Consider the following 20,055-nt stretch of genomic DNA (forward strand, 5'->3'; position numbering starts at 1 on the left):
TATGTTAACAGCATCTGTCCAAGAATCGGTTTCAATGAACATAATATATTATATGGTTTCCAATAAAAAATTATGTTATTGGAATTTCAAATCTATTTATATAAAAGCGAAATGGCACTCACTCACTGACTGACTGACTCACTCACTCACTCGCAGAACTAAAAATCTACCGGACCAAAAACGTTCAAATTTGGTAGGTATGTTCAGTTGGCCCTTTAGAGGCGCACTAAGAAATCTTTTGGCAAAATTTTAACTCTAAGGGTGGTTTTTAAGGGTTTAAAGTTCGTCTTTTAGCATGTATATTCTTCTTATTCTCTTAATTATAATTGGAAAATTTCCATACCATATGTTAATAAAGAACTATAATCTAGAGAGAGTACCTCTTCGAAACAGTAGTTAACTGGTAACTAAATTAATAATTTTGTCAGGTTGGCATTAAGCTGAGTTGACTTTGTTAGGTTGGCACCAAGTTGAAGATTGAAATGCATTTATCGCGGAAAAATTGATTGGGCACTGCTACTTCAATCAGAGCTATCCCGTGGGAATATTATATTACTAGCCGTCCGGATTGCTTCACTCGCCATATCCGTTTAGCCAGACGTTTAGTCTGGATCGTCCTAATATATGATAAAAATGCTTAAACGAAAAATGCAGGCGAGCGAAGCGAGCCTGCTGATCTCATTCTTGGACGATCCAGTCGGGGGTCCAGGGGGCGGAGCCCCCTGGCTAGACGGATATGGCGAGCGAAGCGAGCCTGACGGCTAGTTATACTATAAAAACGAACTAATAATAACTAACTTCCACTTCAGTGTAAAATTGTTACCGGTAAGCAATATTCTAGATTTGAGTGATTATAAGAGTGATTATTATTCTAGAGTGATTATAAACAATGAGTACCACCGTATAGTTTGAACTGACCACAAGTCTGTCTTATAAAGATAGTATAGAATGTAAGTAGTATTTTACATCATAATAAGAGTGCAGTTAAACAGAGCGATCTTCGATCACATGGGTTTCTATATCTAAATCACATATATCTTGGATATAGATATTAGTCCAGTCAAATGGTCGTTTTCCAGGAAACAGCCCCGAAAGAATTTTTCTCAACGGTTCTATATGTATTTTGGGGCGCTGAATTCGAATCTGAAATTTTCTGACACGCCAGAGGCGGTTTCACCCCCCAAAACCCCCTAAAATTTATTTTTTCAATTTTTCCATTTAATATAGAAAACTTTGAGTTTTTGGAGAAAAATCGTTCTCAACAAAATTAAAGATAATAAAATGTCCAATAAATTGAGTGGTCGCGCAGGATTCTACCATTTTTGGTTCCGGAGCTACGAATTTTCAAAAAAGGTGTAGGCTTATTTATCAAGGGGTTTTCAAAATTATGCAAACCTACCACTTCTACCCTTTACAACTTGGATATTTTTCTAGTATAGATAAAAAACCTCACATCACGTGAAAGAACAATTGATTCTGAACAGGATTCCTCAGGAATTTTAAAATTTAGTAGTGTGGGGAGGGGAATACACCCAAAAATATAAAATCTTGTCCTACAGCCAAAATACAAATTTCTTGAAATTGAAGTTGCTTTCCATGACGAAACACTATATAATAACTTTGTTGAAGTTCTGACACTGTGTTACTAGTAAATATTTGAAAAAACACTTACTTTTGATTGAAGTCTTGAGGAATGCATTTCACTCCTGAAGAGGAGCTTCATCAGCCTGACACCAGGGGCGCTTGCTCTTATGGGTTGGACTGTGTGGCCAAAATGTGGGAAAATATTACATTTGATTTGAAGTTAAGTTGATCATTTAATAAGTTGGATTTGTCATAGTGGAGGTGTTTGAAAATTTCGTATTGTTCTAGTGTGTTGAGTCTCTGGCTTTTTTGAAGAATGTGTAGGATTTCGATATCTGTATGTATGTTTTTGTGATTGTGTCCTGTGGCTATTAAAATGTTCTGCATATGTGGATTCTGAATTTGAATTTACTGCTTTTATGTGCTCATTGTATTTTATTTTGAAGCTACGGCCGGTCTGCCCAATATAGAATTTTGGGCATGTATTACATTTTAGTTTATAAATTCCTGTCTTTTCAAATTGTGAGCTGTCTATTTTTCGTGTTTTTAGTTGGGTTTTCAAGTTGTTGTTGGTTCTAAATGCTGTTTTGTAGCCTGATTTTTTGAATATGTTTGCTATGGATTGTGATTTTTGATTGAAATATGTTAGTGTGACATATTTGTTGGGATTTGGGGGTTTCTGTTTCTTGTTTTTCATTTTATGAAGTATTTTGTCTATTACATTGGATGAGTAGCCATTGTTTTGTGCCAGATACTTTATAGTGTTCAATTCTGTCTGGTAATCTTCTTTTGTAAGTGGGATGCTTATTAGTCTATGGATCATGGAGTTAAAGGCAGCAAGTTTGTGTTGAGGTGGATGGTTTGATGTTTCATGTATGAGTGTATCTGTCATTGTGGGCTTTCTGAATATACTAAATCTTGGTTTGTTGTCCTGTTTTGATATGGAGAGGTCCAGAAAGTTTAGGGCATTGTTGGTTTCATATTCTGCAGTGAAATGTATGTTTTTGTGTATTTTGTTCAATTCTGAGAGGAGTTGATCACATTGTCTGGCATTTCCTTTGTAGAGCAGTATTATGTCATCAACATATCTTTTCCAATAAATGATTTTTTCTGCATGTTTATTTTTGAATATTTTTGTTTCTTCCATGTGTTGCAGGAAAATTTCAGCTAGTATTTTGGAGATTGGGCTTCCATTGGAAGGCCCTCTTTTTGACTGAAGTACTTTTGATCATGAGTGAAGTAATTTTGTGATGTTATGATTTTAATATTTCTATTAGCTCTCTGGTGTGTTCTGGTGGATTGTTCTTGTTGTTCAGGATTTTTTCAATAATAGCTATGGTTTCTTTTACTGGGATGTTGGTGTAGAGGTTCTTGATATCAAATGATGCTAGAGTGGAATTATATGGGATGTGAATGTCTTTAATTTTATTTACAAGGTCCAAGCTGTTTTTTAAATATGCAGGATGCTGGTCTACTGGTATCAGTTTCCTTAGTTGTGAATCCATTTGTTTAGCTAATTTGTATGCTGGAGCTTTTTTGTAGTCTATGATAGGTCTTACTGGGGTGTTCTCTTTGTGGAGTTTGGGAAGTGCTTGGAGAGTAGGTGCAGAAGGGTGAATTTCTTTTAAATATCTTTTTTCATTTTCTTTGAGAATGTGTTTTGTTCTGTTTATAGCTAGCTTAATTTCATTCTGATATCTTGTTTTTGTGTCTTTCTGGATTTGCTGCCTTTATACATGAAACATCAAACCATCCACCTCAACACAAACTTGCTGCCTTTAACTCCATGATCCATAGACTAATAAGCATCCCACTTACAAAAGAAGATTACCAGACAGAATTGAACACTATAAAGTATCTGGCACAAAACAATGGCTACTCATCCAATGTAATAGACAAAATACTTCATAAAATGAAAAACAAGAAACAGAAACCCCCAAATCCCAACAAATATGTCACACTAACATATTTCAATCAAAAATCACAATCCATAGCAAACATATTCAAAAAATCAGGCTACAAAACAGCATTTAGAACCAACAACAACTTGAAAACCCAACTAAAAACACGAAAAATAGACAGCTCACAATTTGAAAAGACAGGAATTTATAAACTAAAATGTAATACATGCCCAAAATTCTGTATTGGACAGACCGGCCGTAGCTTGAAAATAAAGTACAATGAGCACATAAAAGCAGTAAATTCAAATTCAGAATCCACATATGCAGAACATTTAATAGCCACAGGACACACTCACAACAACATACAGATATTGAAATCCTACACATTCTTCAAAAAAGCCAGAGACTCAACACACTAGAACAATACGAAATTTTCAAACACCTCCACTATGACAAATCCAACTTATTAAATGATCAACTTAACTTCAAATCAAATGTAATATTTTCCACATTTTGGCCACACAGTCCAACCCATAAGAGCAAGCGCCCCTGGTGTCAGGCTGATGAAGCTCCTCTTCAGGAGTGAAATGCATTCCTCAAGACTTCAATCAAAAGTAAGTGTTTTTTCAAATATTTCGACTGAAATCATCCTACGAGTGTTATGTTTTATGAGAATCACCCGTTAGATACATTTCAGTATTTCCTAGAAGTGGGAGGGGCACGCATAAGTATACAGCAAGGATAAAAACTTTAAACACTTTTTTAATGCCATTAGAAACATTTAATTTCAGTATTTCCTAGTGGGGGGAGACTGTGGAAATGTGCTCCCTGGTCTCAGGACCGAATAGGCATGGAAATTTAGTCATCTCATCAAGTCACGCTCGCACTTCCCATTACCCACACACAAGCAAAAAGGCGCATGTGGGTGATGATGTGGGTATCATCCGCAATAAAAAATGCATTTATACGAGCAGACATGAGCCTAGCAAGCTAAGCGGTAAAGCTCAACTAGTGTGGGACTGTCTATCCCTATAGTATATACAAAATTAGTTCCGACTTTGAGGAATATGGGGAGCAGAGAAATGGAGGGAGATCATAGAAAGAAGCGCAGCTGCCAATTTCAAATTGAAATTTTAATCGACTTAATCAAAATAGTCTGAAAATTTGTCGATTACACTCAGTCGACTCAGTACTTTCAGAGAGAAACATATACGTAAACATATCATGAGCAGTTGAACACTCACTCAAGGAGAAAGCGCTGGCCGCTTTAGCATGGTAACATCGCCGCCGCTGTATCCCTATTTTTCTCTGCTCCGCATATCCCTCCAAGTCGGAACTTGACAGCACAGCGCAGCCATGACGACAGTTCGACATTTTCGTGCGTCCCCGGCATATCCTCACTTCTAAGACTACTGGATGAATACCCACTAAACTGCTCCCAAAAGTAGGACTGGTATCTTTACAGAGAAATTTGTTTCAGTCTATCATTATCGTGTTTTATTTAGGTGTATCAGGCAAATTATGCATTGTTCAAGTCGACGTTGAAAGACACACAAATCGCATACAGTAATGAGAATGTAGACTTGCTCACCTGATTTATAGCCTAGACATGTTTCACCCAGTTTATCTCAAATCATTGGTTTACAATGCTCGCCCCATGCTTCTTGATGAGTTGGAGCAAAATTAGTCAGTCACCCTGATGCCAACATATCCATTGATATGCTGCAGAACACTCAAATTGAATTTCAAAATCAACTGAAACAGTGTATAGTTTTATAGTGGACATTATTAGACTCTGATACAATTCTTTATACAGAATAAAATTATTCAAACATGAAATCTTAATATCTCAATGTTACTCTATACTTTGATCTAAAGCTGCGTACAGACTTAACATTTTGAATAATGTCTTGAAGGAAACGTGATTTGTGTCCCTCAAAACAAAGGAGGGTTTGCTTAAGAAGATTATTATAGACTATAATGATCAAGATCATAAGGTTCTAGGTTTTATGATGAATAGGAAGGCAATTTAGTTTACTTATCTGATTACACAGTAAAAATATCATTTGTATTCTAAAGCTGTGTACAAACTTGAGTGCCACGAACACGCGCATTCCACTTTTCATCGGCTGATTATATTTGTATTTGTACAGAAAAAGTAAGGTACCGATAATAGTATAGCCTAATAAGCGTAGCATCAGCTGATGAAAAGTGAATTCCGCGTGTTCGTGGCGCTCAAGTCTGTACACAGCTTTAGAATACAAATGATATTCTTACATGTTCTATTTTAACTGTGTAATCAGATAAGCAAACTAAATTACCTCACTCTTTATTATAGAAAGTAGAACCTTATGATCTTGATTATTATAGTCTATAATAATCTTCTTAAGCAAACCCTCCTTCGTTTGGAGTGACGCAAACCAAGTTTCCTTCAAGACATTATTCAAAATGTTAATACCAAGTATGGAAAATCTTTCAAAAAGGCGCTATAATTTTCAAGGTAGCAAATTGATCATCTTCCTAATCAAAGCTCAGTAATATTATGATACTTGATTGCCACATATGTGCTGTTATTTGAAAGTTATTTATTATTTAAGGACCTCCTTGAATACTCTATTATTAATGCATCAGGTGTTATATAGAAAATGAACCACGACTCGATAAAGTTAAACCTATTTATTAGAGTGAATTTAACAACTTACAAATTGAGGTAACTCAGTAATTCCTATCAAGAGGATGAGAAAAGAAATAGCCTTTTTTGTCGACTGCATCCTCACCGACTTTCAGCAGCACAGCACGACCAGTATCAATGGGTCCATCATTCAAATCATCGAATATTCTCATCGCAATTTTGTGGTGTTGTTGACAAAGACTGCTGCAGAGAGTTCTTTCCAGATCAGCATTTTGAATACCAATACAATAGGAGCGAGAGGCCCTGGCCAGGACTGCAGTCATTACAAGCATCGATGTAGCATAGTTAGAAAGATTAATCAGTTCGTATTGCCTATCAATAAGTTCTTTTCCCCAACGCTTCATCATTTCCTTCACTAAATAATCAAACCGAATAAGGCAGACCTCAAGCTTATCAGCGTCCACACCCAATGAAGGATGAACCATCTGTCTCAGTTCTCCGGGTAGCTTTGGCTCTTCTTTCAATGCATTGTCGTACTTTATAAAGCTCTTCAGAGTAAACATAGGGAAGTTGAACGGGTTTCGAGCTTTCTTCACCTCATCATAAGCTAATGCACCCGCATGTTGCAGTCCATTGGTTGCCACATAAATCTTCTTCACATCGGTCGGTATCAAGTCGTGTAATAGATAGCTGTAGGAGTCTCTCAAAATACGTTCAAGAGGAGAATCTTTCAATACTGTTTGTGGGCCTATAATGTTTATACACCGATGAATGACATTGAAAGAAGTTTCCAAACTGAAAATATCTGCTGATAACTCTTCGAGGATGCAATCAAAACTAGAAAAGTCATCTTGATTGCCAGCTATGAGATAAACTAAGCTTTCAATGGCATATACATCACTCATTATGTTACCTAGGTTGTACCGACACAGTTCGTATTTGGTCAGTGAAAGCCCGGAAGTTTTAGTTTGAATGGCATACTCGGTGACCATGTTAGCAATTTTTTTCAAGAGACCGACCCTTGAAGCTGCTCTTGCTAGCTTTCCTTTGCTCAAACTATTAACAGCTATATCATATCCATCACCTATGTTTCCTAGCAAATCATCTTCACCAACTATTGTATCTTCAAATGTCACATTGCAAATGCTGATTCCTCTCGAGCCTAGCTGTTCTACAGGTTCACTGATTTTGATACCATTTGAAGATTTGTCAACAATAAAGACGGAAGTTTTTATAGAGTCCAATTCTTCAATTTTGTGTACCCAAGTTCTAGCCACAACTAAGAAATAGTCAGATTTATCGGCATTGGCAACCCACATCTTTGTTCCACTCAAACTCCACTTCTTATCAGGCGTGGGTCTCGCAATAACTGAGATATCCGTCATATCAATCCCACTGATTTTCTCATTAATTGCAAAAGCAATATTCCACTCTCCTGAGCCCAATTTTGATAGATATTTTTCTTTTTGGGAGTCATTTCCATACAATAAAAACGCATTAGCAATAACAGAGTTGTATAACAATAGATTTGATACTGAAGTATCAACCCCAACACCTTCGATAGCTAACATGTACTCCTTCTTCTGTAGATCAGTTCCATGAAATTGTTTTGGAATGAGTGAGCCAAATACATTATTTTCTCTCAAAAATGATAACACTGAGTCGGGAACTTTTGCTTCCTCATCAATTGCTCGTGATTCATTTACATGAATGAAGAAGTCTTTAATAGGTGCAACTCTTTCTTGAGAAGTTGAGAGTTCTTCTATAGTCTTGTATTCAGGATAAACTAACATTTCAGTGTCAAATACACCTGCAAATAAATTCTTGATGAATGGTTCCTTAACTTTTTCTTTTGTTTCGACAGAAGGCGAAGAAGCTTCATCCTCATGGACGTCGACGTCGCTTTTCCGCAAAGCACAACTGGTAGAATGAATACCTTTCCTGGCAACTCGAGTGTAGTTCAGAAGTTTATTAGATATATAACAACACTTTTTTAGATTATTCATTGTAACGATTTATTAAACAGATATCAATTATATGAATGAAACTGACATTTGTAAATAAAGATAAAAAACTGAAGAGCCCAAGAATTAATTATTTACTGCAGACTACTTTTAAACTTTGCAGCAGAAATAGATATAACCTCAAACTCAAACCCTCAAATTTGCCGAACAAAAAAAAGAGGACGATATACAATAGAGCTACAAAATTATAGAGCTGCAAGATTATTATAGATTCATGACCAAAATAAAATTGTGAAAGCTCAATTAAGTTTGAAATCAAATATTAAAAAAAGTACAAAGCTACATATTTTATGTTAATCAGATCTAAAAAACAATAAATCAATAGAAATTGACAACGGTTACTATTTAGTTAGGCACTCTAGACATCTCTCCTTCATTGCGCTCTCATATGGGGAGTGTCTCAAGTCTGCGATATTTCAAATGATCTAAGTCAAGAACATAACCTACGATTCTTAAATTTATGTTTTAAAAGTGGAAGGAATGGTTACGGAGCTCAGGTTAAGGATTTTAAATGGCAATATGTTGATGCTATTATAGAAAAATATATTTTTTTATAATTTTGGGTTATAAACACAAATAACGAGAAGTTTGAATATTCGCATATTTGAGAATTGAACATATGATTGACACCCAGAGGATGCACATGATGATGTTGATTATACTGATTTGAGTTAAGAGAGATTGAGATTTGAGGTTATAATATAAATATTATATTAGCGAAGGTAGAAATGGAATAAGAAAGAGTAACTTTACTATATAAAAGTATCAATAATTGTCATAAGTGGCATAATTTCTGTTAGAATTACTATAATTTTACCAAATTTGTAGAATGGGATTTAAACATGCTAGATTTGTAGCTCGCACAGTTCTAGTTCGTAACGGCAATGTTGATGAAGCAGTGAAAAACTTGAACCGGTATGCATTTTTATATTTCAAGTCGTACAAATATACTTTACTAAGATTCTCAACATTTTTTCTATATATTACTTCAATAAGTAGTCCATTCCGTCATACGACCGGGAAGTAGCTTTTTTCTCTTTTCTTTTTGTGGTTTGCTTTTCAGTGGGCCTAACTGAGGCTAGTATGTGCTAAGCGTATGTTTCATCAAAAATTCTATGTTGCATAAATTTTTCTGGACTCATAAATTGTGGCTGTCCAGGATTCAAACTCAGCTTGACTAGTCACATCCAGCAAGTTGCACAAGCCTGTCCCAAATTTGTTTTATTTTGTATCTTGTTCTTTGCCATCTTCCATGGTCTACTTATGTCGGGTCATTCAGCCAAGGTTTTAAACAATACTGAAACTTAATCTCATGAATGAATGTATAAAAATCAATGCATACTGAGATATAAACATAAGTTTACTAACATCTTTTAATACCTTCTGCTTTATCCGTTACCCACACTTGTGCCAATATTGGGCCCATATTCATTACCACACTTCATTTGGTGGTGCTCAGGGAAGGAAGCAGTTTCAGGAAAAAGATGACCAACGGATTGCAGGAGAGCTCCTTAACAGCTTGGAATTGCAGCATAATTTATTTCCAAAGTACCTTGATGTGACGCTTGACCGCACTCTGTCCTACAAAAATTACCTTCATAATGTTGCTGAGAAACTAAAAACTAGGAATCATTTTCTACAAAAACTTTGTGGAACAACATGGGGAGCATCAGCAACAACTTTGCACTGTTCTGCCCTAGGACTAGTATACCACACAGCTGTGTGGATGAATAGTGCCCACATGAATAGAGTCAACACTCAGCTGAATAATTCCATGCGACTTATTTCTGGGACCATTAGAACCTCCCCCACATATTGGCTGCCAGTTCTCAGCAACATTGCTCCACCAGGGCTGCGAAGATCTTTTGCTCTTGTTTGTGAGTATAATAAGATAAAAAATGACAGAGCACTCCCAATCCACAGAGATCTTCTGGAGCTCAGTAGCAGGCTGAGGTCAAGACGCCCTCCCATTCGCTTGGCTGAGCAGATAGAACGTGAGAATTTCTCTGTCGCTGATAGCTGGGAGGAAGAGTGGATGGATAAAGCGCCTCTCAGTGTTAGTGTAAGGTATTCTGTTGGGAGGAGTGTGGCTGGGTTTGATCTGCCAAGGCGAACATGGACAGCACTCAACAGTATTAGAACTGGGCACGGAAGATGTAATAATAATAAGTCAGAGAGTCTAGAGCATCTCTTAGTGACTGGGATAGATTGCCCTCCCATGATTGTGATTGTTGAGAGGCTAGACAAACAATGGATCATATCATCCGACATTGTGCTATTCGAGCTTATCAGGGCGACTCAGATGATTTTGTAGCAGCTTCTCCACAAGCAATAACCTATATAACCAACCTGGACATCCAAGTTTGACTTGATTATTACATTGTGCATATATACACTTTCCTTTGTCATATATTTCTGTTTGTATGCTATAACCTAGATAGATGGTTTTATTTTTTATCAAGCTAACAAAGGTCAAAGACCTGAATATTTTTGTGAATTTATGTGTGTATGTGTGTGTCTATGTGTTTGCCATACGCTAATAATAATAATATTTGGTGGTGGATTATAACATTGGAGTAGAAAGCACCTAAACTTTAGGGGCGTCACCTAAAGGTGGTGTGGGGGGTATGGAATACCCCCACCGAAGGGGGGTCCGGAAAATTTTGAAAAGAATATACCTTCAATTTGTTGCGTTTTTACGCAATTTCCACTTGAAAACAAACATTACATTCAAGTTTTTTTTATGTTCAGTAGGCCACTTAATTGTATTTTCCTTGAATATTTTATAGGCCTATGGTTTTTTGATTGAATAACAAATAGAATGGAATGAATTAGAATTTATTAGTCATTCGATTGTTTTAAATAATAGTGATTTTTTAGAAGGTCTACTCATTATTAGATAACAAGTATAATGCTTCAATTTTGGCTCCAATAAAGCACTATTTCAAGTAACTTTAAAACATAGGCTTAGTTTCAACTTGATTAACAATTTTTTTTAAATATTCACTCAAGTGCTCAAACTCACATTGGGGGGGGGGCGGATTGAACATTTTTTCAAATATTAGAGGCTTGAGTTCCCCTGTCCACGGTAGAAACTACGCCCGTGCATCATAACTGTGGAACTTTTAAGTGCTATCTGTAGTTTCTCTATCCCCTCCTATTTTTTTATTGTAACACAGCTAATCTCAAGAACTGCTCCCACACACGGACGTAATAGTCTATGTGGGTTATAATATTCATTTTATAATTGTAATTGTGTTGTTAAAATTGTATGATAAGTGAATAAATAAATTTAAATTGAAAAATCTAGTCCGTACGCACTAGATCACTCAATGTCTATAAGAAAATAGCTCATAATTATTATCATTGCTATTGCAGTGCTATTCTCTCATCCCTTACATATTTCTCGACTTACATTGAACAATAAAACGAGAATATGGTATTAGATGCTAATTTTTGTGGCTGTCCCAGCCTCAAAAAATTTGGTTCCATTTCGGTGGGGAGGGGGTGATTCATTCCCATATTCCTCCCTGAATACGCCACTGCCACACATCACTACAACGATGGCTTCATAAAATTCAATTTTAATATACGTGATTACACACATAACTATTCATATGGCAGATCCAAACAATGACACAACTTCTAATGAAAATTCAAATCATCTATATAATAAGAGATAGTAGGGTTGTGTTTGTTCGCATCAAAACATGTCAACTTGTGGATTGCATACCGGAAAAACGGGAATGATTAGATCTCCAAATTTTGCACATAGGTTCTAAAAATATCAATTTTGTGCATCTTGAAGCCCAAATTTCAATTTTCCTTCTAGATTTTTCAGAATCAGGCCTGATGTTCGAATTTCATTCATGGGACATGCAATCTCATGCGGCAGCGGCATACATTGTTGTAAAATGTGTTTGTATACATGAAGCTCAGAGAAATTGATACACTGGTAGCAATGTGTAGCGAAATGTGTTTCGATACAGGAAGATCATGTTTTGATACAGGAGTTTTGATACAAATGCTGGCAGCCTATATATCAATGATACTGATAAGATGTTACAGGACATAATACAGATCACAGGCGAAAGCAACATAATAATTATACTATAAAGGAAAGAATGGGCTAGAAATTCACAAATGACGTATCACCACGTCTCAACTACTCAACTGATTAACCTGACATTTTGCATATCAATTCTTAATTTACCGAGGATGGTTTTAAGCCTATTTTAAATTCTTCAAGATTTCAGTTCTTAATTAGACCCTTGCGGAGCACGGGTTACCTGCTAGTCACCCATAAATTAATTGATACTATAATATGTCTTTTCACAAAGTAGCTTCTTGACTGTTCTCTTGGCGGTCTCATCTAACTGCTTCACACTAGGAGGCAGCATGTTTTAGAATTTCAGGGCAGATATCTTGTAAATGGCATTTAATCGGTGGATGCGTCTTCCGGGGACATCCAACAGTTTACGGTGTCTGATTGGAGTAATGAGTGTCACTACAGGCAGTCACAGAATACTGTATCCTCTTGACATACACCAAGCACAGGAGGATACAATAGCTGATGACCGTCAGTTCACCAAGGCAAGTAAAGATGGGCTTGCAGTGGGCAAGATGCTCGCTGCCTGTTATAATTCTCACAGCCCTCCTTTACAGCATCAGCAGCCCCTGCTGCCCCACAGAAGCAATCCGTGGCAATGGAAAAGAGCATGATACATCATTAAAAAATACCACTCAGTCATCAGGCCACTCATCTTGAGCAGCAGGGAGGAAATGCGGGAGAGTCGGCTGGTTATCTGCTGTATATGACTGATCCAGTTGAGTTTGAAGTCCAAGATAAAACCTAGCAGCTTCACTGGGTTCTGTGGGTCACACAGTTTTTGCGACAAGCTGCAGATGATTCTTTGGGTCTTGTCTTCAATCAGCTGGAATCGATTATGCAGGAACCACAAAGTGGCAAATCGTACTCCACAGATGCCTCCAAAACTGCTCAAGCTCAGCACCCGACGACAGTAGAGATGCATCATCCGCAAACATCAGAGAGGAACCGTGGTTGTCAAGGTCACTTATCATGACTAGGAAAAGTGTAGGCCCATGCACCGATCCTTGAGGATTACCAAAAGTCACCAGAAGAGTCTGGGAGTTTGTACCACCAAGGGAGACTAGCTGAGCCCTCCAGAAAGGTATGAGCCCTAGATGAAAAGGGCTGAGTCCCTTAGACCATAGAAACCTGAGTGGAATTCCATGTTCCGCACAGTCGAAGGCTCGGGTCAAATCACACAGAGCAAGAGCAAGAGACTCACCATCCTTTGAAGGCAGCATCAATTCGATTAGCTGCATGGTCCACTGCACTGTTGATGTCCCGAACCGAACTCACAAAGAAGCCATTGAAGTCATCCGGGCTTGCAAATTCAGTCCTTTTCCGAGGCGTAGATCTTTTTGTTATGATCTTATCCCAGGCAGCTTTACATTGATTAGGTGCATCCTCAATTCGCCGCTCAGTTGCCAACCTCTTGGCCAGCTCGATCCTCCTCTCAGAGAATTTTTTGAAATATCTATATCCAGCAGAGCTGTCAGCATCACCATTCTTGAGGGTGGGCATAATCCCCTTAGGTCTGGCTACATCATCAGTGAACCAATTCCTGTGGCCATCCAGATGTCTAGGTCCCCTTTTCAGTGCCTGGGGGCGGTTCGGCTTGCACTCCTAACAGCTCTATTCAATAGCCTTTCTTGCAATATTGTATCTTTATTTATCTATTGAATTAAATTCAATTTTCATTTCAGAATTCTTGGAAGAGAAGGCGTTTTCGAGCAATGGAGAAGGATTCAAACTTATGAGAAACCTTTCCAGGTACAGTAATACTTACTCGATTACTTGCTAATAAGTAAGTATAAAAAACGTCTTTAATCGCATTAATTGTAATTATACTGATACTGTATCTAAATATTTTGTATCTTGGCTAATCCACTCTTATTTATAAATTTCTTTAATTTTATCCACTGTATCAATTTACAGTACCTCTAAATATGATTCCAAAACAAATTACGAAATCTTTAATGATTCTGCAATGAACATTCACAATAATGTCAATTAAGCAAAGTTTTCTTGAATGAAACACGTTACTTTAGTGTTCTCTATCTCATCTCTTCTAGATATTATTCCATGCCTTTCCTTAATTTATTTTGGTCTTCAAACATAAAACCTGGATTATTACTGAATAAATTTCATAATCCAGAATGGCTAAATTACCTTTTCGACTATTTGTGAAATTGTTTGTCTTTTTCTTATTCCGTTATAAATGTGCATGTAAATAGATTTTTCTATAACATTTGAAAACTAAATATTTCCATTTGAAACTTTTCCAGATGAGGCGAAGAGTCAACTATGAGAAGTGCAGAGCTATTTACAATGAAGATATGGACCGTAAAATTGCCTTCGTCATGAGAAAAAACAGAGTTGATCCGTTTCCCGGTTGTATTTAAATGTCTCATTACTTGATCTTAGAAATTTTACTATTGTAGTCGTAAAGAATAAAAAATAATCACTTTCTACATCGAGCAGTTTTAATAAACTTTTTGAGTAGTACAGTTGTGGAGGTTATTGTTCAATAAGAAGTTTGAAGAACAAGTCGAATATCATCTCAAACTTAGGTACTGCTTTAAACCCTGCTTTCGAATGAATTTCTGCTGTTGAATGGAGAGATAATACAGTTGGTTCTTATATGCTCATGGCAGTGTTTACACATTGCAGTCTGCCAATGTATGAACACTCCCTTTTTTACCAATTCTAGTATTTGTATTCTTATGGAAATCCGAAATTCTTTGTGGAGTAGGTCCATTGAGGCGTGTTCATTATACAGAGTTTTAACGAACTTCCAACAAATACTCTAGAGCATTGTTCCTGGGTAAATCTAAATATCATATTTAAATTGTCCGGAAGTCTTCAGTTACTCACACAGCGGCCATTTTGCTTTTTTCACTTACTTTTTTCTAAATAATGGTTTAACATACGAAGTTGAAAACTTTGTACAATCATTTATAACAACTAGACAAAGCTACAAAAAACTATGATATTTTCAAATTCACAAAACAAAATGGCGACCATTTAAAATTTCCTATCTTAAATAACTCAGAAATCGTTGGTTTTACAAAAAAATACAAAAGTAACGTTTTTTAGTAAATTTAATTACCTATCGATTGGTTCCTGATTTTTCAAGATTGGACCAATATTAACTGAGATATGGCAGCTTTAGTGATAGGTGACCAAGAGGGTTATGTAACATTATTATTGTTTGAAATAATCTAAAATAGCTTACAAATACATGCAAAGCAGACTGAGACTGTTGCATTGTTGTGGCAGACTTTAACCTCATGCCTTGGCGTGCACTGCAACTAAACCCCAGCGGTTACCTATCATTAAAGATGCCATATCTCAGTTAATTTACTAAAAAACGTTACTCTTGTAAATTTTTAGTATCTTGTAAATTATTTGTCTAATTTCATATTTTAAACCATTATTTAGAAAGAAAATAATGAGTAAAAAAACAAAATGGCCGCTGTGTGAGTAACTGTTCGTTACTGTGATATGTTTCTTACCCAGGAAAAATGCATCAGAGTATTGGTACATAGGGAGTTTGTATACATCGTAGACATACATCTATTTGACATAGTTGAAGAGAAGTAGGCTAGTTGTTTTTTTTACTTCATTATTTTCACTTTGAGATATAGATTCGTTAATTTTTAGGACATTCTATTATAACTACTACACACATAAAAAATGTTATGCTTGAACAAGATACAAACTTTATATACACGTATCAAGCTGTTTTCCCTCATTACAGTATCAGTGAACATGTCTGCTACAGTGATATGCAATCCCCATATTAAGTTCTTATGAGGCCATTCATACTCGTTCGGCCGGGCTGAGCGGGAATAGTTCAATTAATTTAGAAATAATGGGATTTTGTTTCACTGTGCCAGCCACATCACTGGTACTGACTGATTGTGGGAATCCAGCTTAACTCTCTAAAAATTTCAAATCTAGTGTTTCCTTGAAGAAATGAGAAGAAGAAGGAGTGGTCCTTTTTATGCCAGATCCACACACTCAAACTTATCGTCATGATATATGGCATTTATCTTGCATGATCATGCCATATTTTTTTCGAACTCTGTCATGCAAGACTGAATTGGATGATTGCGTCCACTCTGTCAAGTATGTTTGAATGAAACATATATCTAATAAAATATTTCAATAGGGCTACTTAAATTGATAATACACTATAGTACTTGAATTATTATAGTACCATTTTTCTACATAAACACAACTAGTTTCGAGTACTCATGACATTTTCATAATTTAACAGTAGAAGAATAAGAATATCTTGAATAAGAAATACTAGTAATTTCTATAATATGTAATTATGTCTCATTCAGATCAAACCTTTCCTGGTTTGTCAAACCTGATCAAACTCATGCCAAACGGCAAATCTAGCATGATTATGCAAGACTGACGATAAATTTGAGCGGGGGGCCGGGCTTTACTTAGACTATTCAGACGAAAAGTAATGCGGGTCATTCACTATCTGGTTTCCTGAGAAACTGTGTTGTTCCGGTAGTAAGGCCAAGCGTCATTTCTTTCACCATTCACGCTCCGATTGGTTGTTAACAAATTCCAACATCCCCACTCACGTTTCAACTTGACTATAGTTGAACTATAAGAACTTCTGACTTGGAGGGATATGCAGAGCAGAGATATGGAGAAGCATTTTAGCCAATTAAGTGTTGAATAGAGTCGTAGAGACAAGTGCGGAAGCCATTTTGCCAAAACAGGCTCAATCGCTGAAGTGCTTTCAGAGAGGACACTAGGTATTTATATCATGAGGTGTTGAATACTCACTAAAGACTACATAACGCCTTCCACTCTAGCACGGCAACATCGCCGCCGCTGTATCCCCACTTTCCCAAGAGACCAGAGATGGATGAAACTCCAGGCACTAATGTGGGTCAGAGGCTGAGTCAAGGGTGGCCAGGCGCCCTAGAGGCAATTTGGCGACCCCTTCCTCAGCGGAAGGACCTACAAAGAAGGCCAGGAGTGGAACTCACGTAGGTCACGAGGACCAATTAGTCTGATAGCTAATGACACAACCAGGTGATGGATGGGATGTTAGTATATGGAAAAACTCTTTAGTTTCACCATCAACAACTCAATTCACGTCGAATCCAACATTGATATTTTCATGTGAATCTAGTAGTTTGATAGTGCGAAATTATCATATTGCAGTGAGTGAAAATTTCGTTGTTAGTCATTCAAAACTATATTTGTTAAAACGATCCATGTGATTTTTTATCTTGAATGAAGATTGACTTTAGTTTGTAGCACTCTCGGGTCCAATGGAGAAAACCGCCATTTTCAATTCAACTATCGCTAACACTTGTTATGGTGCAATTTCGCTCCATCAGACTATTATCAAATTTAAATTCAAATATTCTTTATTCCATACAAGATACAGATTACATTGTAATACAGAGCATGTTTTACTGGAATACCCCTACAAGACTATTCGTCTGAGTGAAGGGGGTGGGTTCCTGTTACAGTGTGTAGCCAATAGTCTATTCATAATATTATATAGGTAATAGAATGTCCGACTTAGTTAACAAGAAGAAGGTAAGTATAAGATAATTTGTATTATAATTATGAAATTAAATATTACCTATTACATTGTTCACTGACGAAATTTCATAAACAGAAAAAGATTGATAAGAGTAACATATACAGATTCGAGAATTGAAATATGAATAAATTCTTGAGATTGCATGAGTGGAATATATTTTGTATATACTTATTGTAAAAAATAATGGTAGCTTCTCATATAAAAAATTACCGAGGAACAGAAACCGGCCGATTCCCCAGTGACCATTAAAAAGAATATAGTAATGAAGATATGTAAATCTATAAACGATTAAATAAAGTATGTGGTAAATATAAAGAGAAGAAAGTTATGAAAATTTATAAGCTCTCAAAAATGAAAAAATCTATGTATGTATAAGAAAAGCTATCAAATTAATAGAGATGATCTTAGTGCCAATAAACAGACTGAAGCAGGCTTTCTGACGACTCCCAGCCCAGGCGGTATAGCCACCCCTCCACCTTACGCTTGAATGCAGCCACACTGCATTCATCCATATCAGTTCTTATCTCAGCGGGCAAATTACGATAGACCATTTGAGCCAAATAAAAAGGTGTCCTCAGCTCCACTCCATGAACCACCTGCGGCGTCGCAAAACCGAAGTTAGCTCTATACCGTGTAGGATAGGTATGTAAAATATCTGATAAAATTTTAAGTTTATTAGTTTTTAGGTACCTAGATCAATAAAGATTTAATGTACAATTACCTCACATTTAAAACGGGAAATCCTGTAAAAAGTTGTGCTGTTGGATATCGGCATTCCTTATTTAAAACAGTTTTGATAATTTGTCTCTGCGACACCGCAAGCGGTTCAAGAAGGGTAGCAGGAAGGCCTCCCCAAACCAGTATGCCATACTGTATAATAGACTGGACGTATGCGTAATAGACTGTCTTACACTGCTTCTTAGCCAAAACTTGACTTAACTGGGAAAAAGCATACAGTAGCCTTCTAAGTCGCTGCTTTACCAACTGGATGTGCGGACTGCAGATTTGCAGGAAATTGAAGTAGAGTCCCCACATGAGTGGAGTTTCAGGTCTTTGTGTCCTGGATCTTGCCGATTACGGGTTACTATAGGCATGTACTTGGTCTTGCTGATATTGACAGTCAAAGAGTTGTGGTCAAACCAGGCCTTAATTCTAGACAAGTCAGCTGTAGCGTTCCTGTATGCGTCATCCCATAATTTACCAGTTGAGACCACAGCCGTATCATCAGCAAATGAAAAAGTTTACTTTTGATGTTCAGCAGTGGTAGATTATTAACATATATCAGGAAGAGAATAGGCCCAAGAGTACTCCCCTGAACAACCCCGTAATCAACTTGCTCCAGGCCACTCAAACTATCATTGATCTGAACATATTGAACTCTGTCTTTCAGGTAGCTCCTGAACCACTGTAAAGCTGGTTGTTTGATACCCATCATCTCCAGTTTTGTCAAGAGCTTCTCCCTGTCGACTGAATCAAATACTTTTGCTAGGTCAAGATAGGTAATAGGTAATTACTTTGTTCCTTGTTTTATACTAACTTATTCTTTACTTTGTTCCTTGTTTTATGCTAACTTATTCTTTACTTTGTTCCTTACTTTATTCTAATAAAAACTTGAAGTGATTTCCTTTAAAACACACCAAACAAGCTCAGTACCTGGTTTTCTTATATGATTTTTCAAAGCTGTAAAGTAGTCTTTGAACATCCTGTAATATAGTAGATCATATTATTGTCAGTTCTCAAGGCCTCGCTCGCCTTAACCGTCTTTTCTCTCTTAACATTTTCTCTCAATTACTTCTTAAAAATGTGAGCAATCGAAGAAAAAACGTTAGGGAACGCTGTATCTTGGGCGTAATTCTGAAGTCCTCTCAAGACAAAATTTCCATACAATTTTAGAACTTATGTATCAAATTTGAACACGATTTGTCAATTAGTTATTTTTGGGTGTATCTTTGGATTTTTTCAAATCCGTTCTTAGTGAGCATCTAGATGGCCAACTGAACAAACCTGCCAAATTTGAACGTATTTGGTCCAGTAGATTTTGAGTACGGTACTGTTGATTATGAATGAGTGAGTGAATCAGTTCCATTTCACTTTTATATAATTATATATACAAATAGATTGTCAGTTTCTTCTTAAAACCGATCAAATATATTTTATTCGTCACAGAAATATATTTTTCAATGATTTAATAATAAATTTTCGTGATTGAGATAAAATATTTTGGCAATATTAAT

The 20,055-nt window shown here is 36.5% G+C and overlaps 2 protein-coding genes across 2 annotated transcripts; one reads left to right on the top strand and one right to left on the bottom strand.

Annotated features, from left to right (window-relative positions):
- Positions 1-6,200: 6,200 nt before the first annotated feature.
- Positions 6,201-7,502, bottom strand: LOC120352168 (complex I assembly factor ACAD9, mitochondrial-like). Its single transcript, XM_039431863.1, has one exon. The coding sequence runs from the start codon at positions 7,500-7,502 to the stop codon at positions 6,201-6,203; it is 1,302 nt and encodes a 433-aa protein (XP_039287797.1).
- A 1,041-nt stretch (positions 7,503-8,543) lies between these two features.
- On the top strand, positions 8,544-14,736 carry LOC111051817 (28S ribosomal protein S21, mitochondrial). Its single transcript, XM_022338381.2, has 3 exons — positions 8,544-9,056; positions 13,935-14,001; positions 14,517-14,736. The coding sequence occupies exons 1-3, from the start codon at positions 8,971-8,973 to the stop codon at positions 14,631-14,633; spliced, it is 270 nt and encodes an 89-aa protein (XP_022194073.1). The 5' UTR covers positions 8,544-8,970; the 3' UTR covers positions 14,634-14,736.
- The last annotated feature ends 5,319 nt before the right edge of the window (positions 14,737-20,055 follow it).

Source organism: Nilaparvata lugens, chromosome 7 (genome assembly GCF_014356525.2).
Source record: "Nilaparvata lugens isolate BPH chromosome 7, ASM1435652v1, whole genome shotgun sequence".
NCBI lineage: Eukaryota > Metazoa > Arthropoda > Insecta > Hemiptera > Delphacidae > Nilaparvata > Nilaparvata lugens.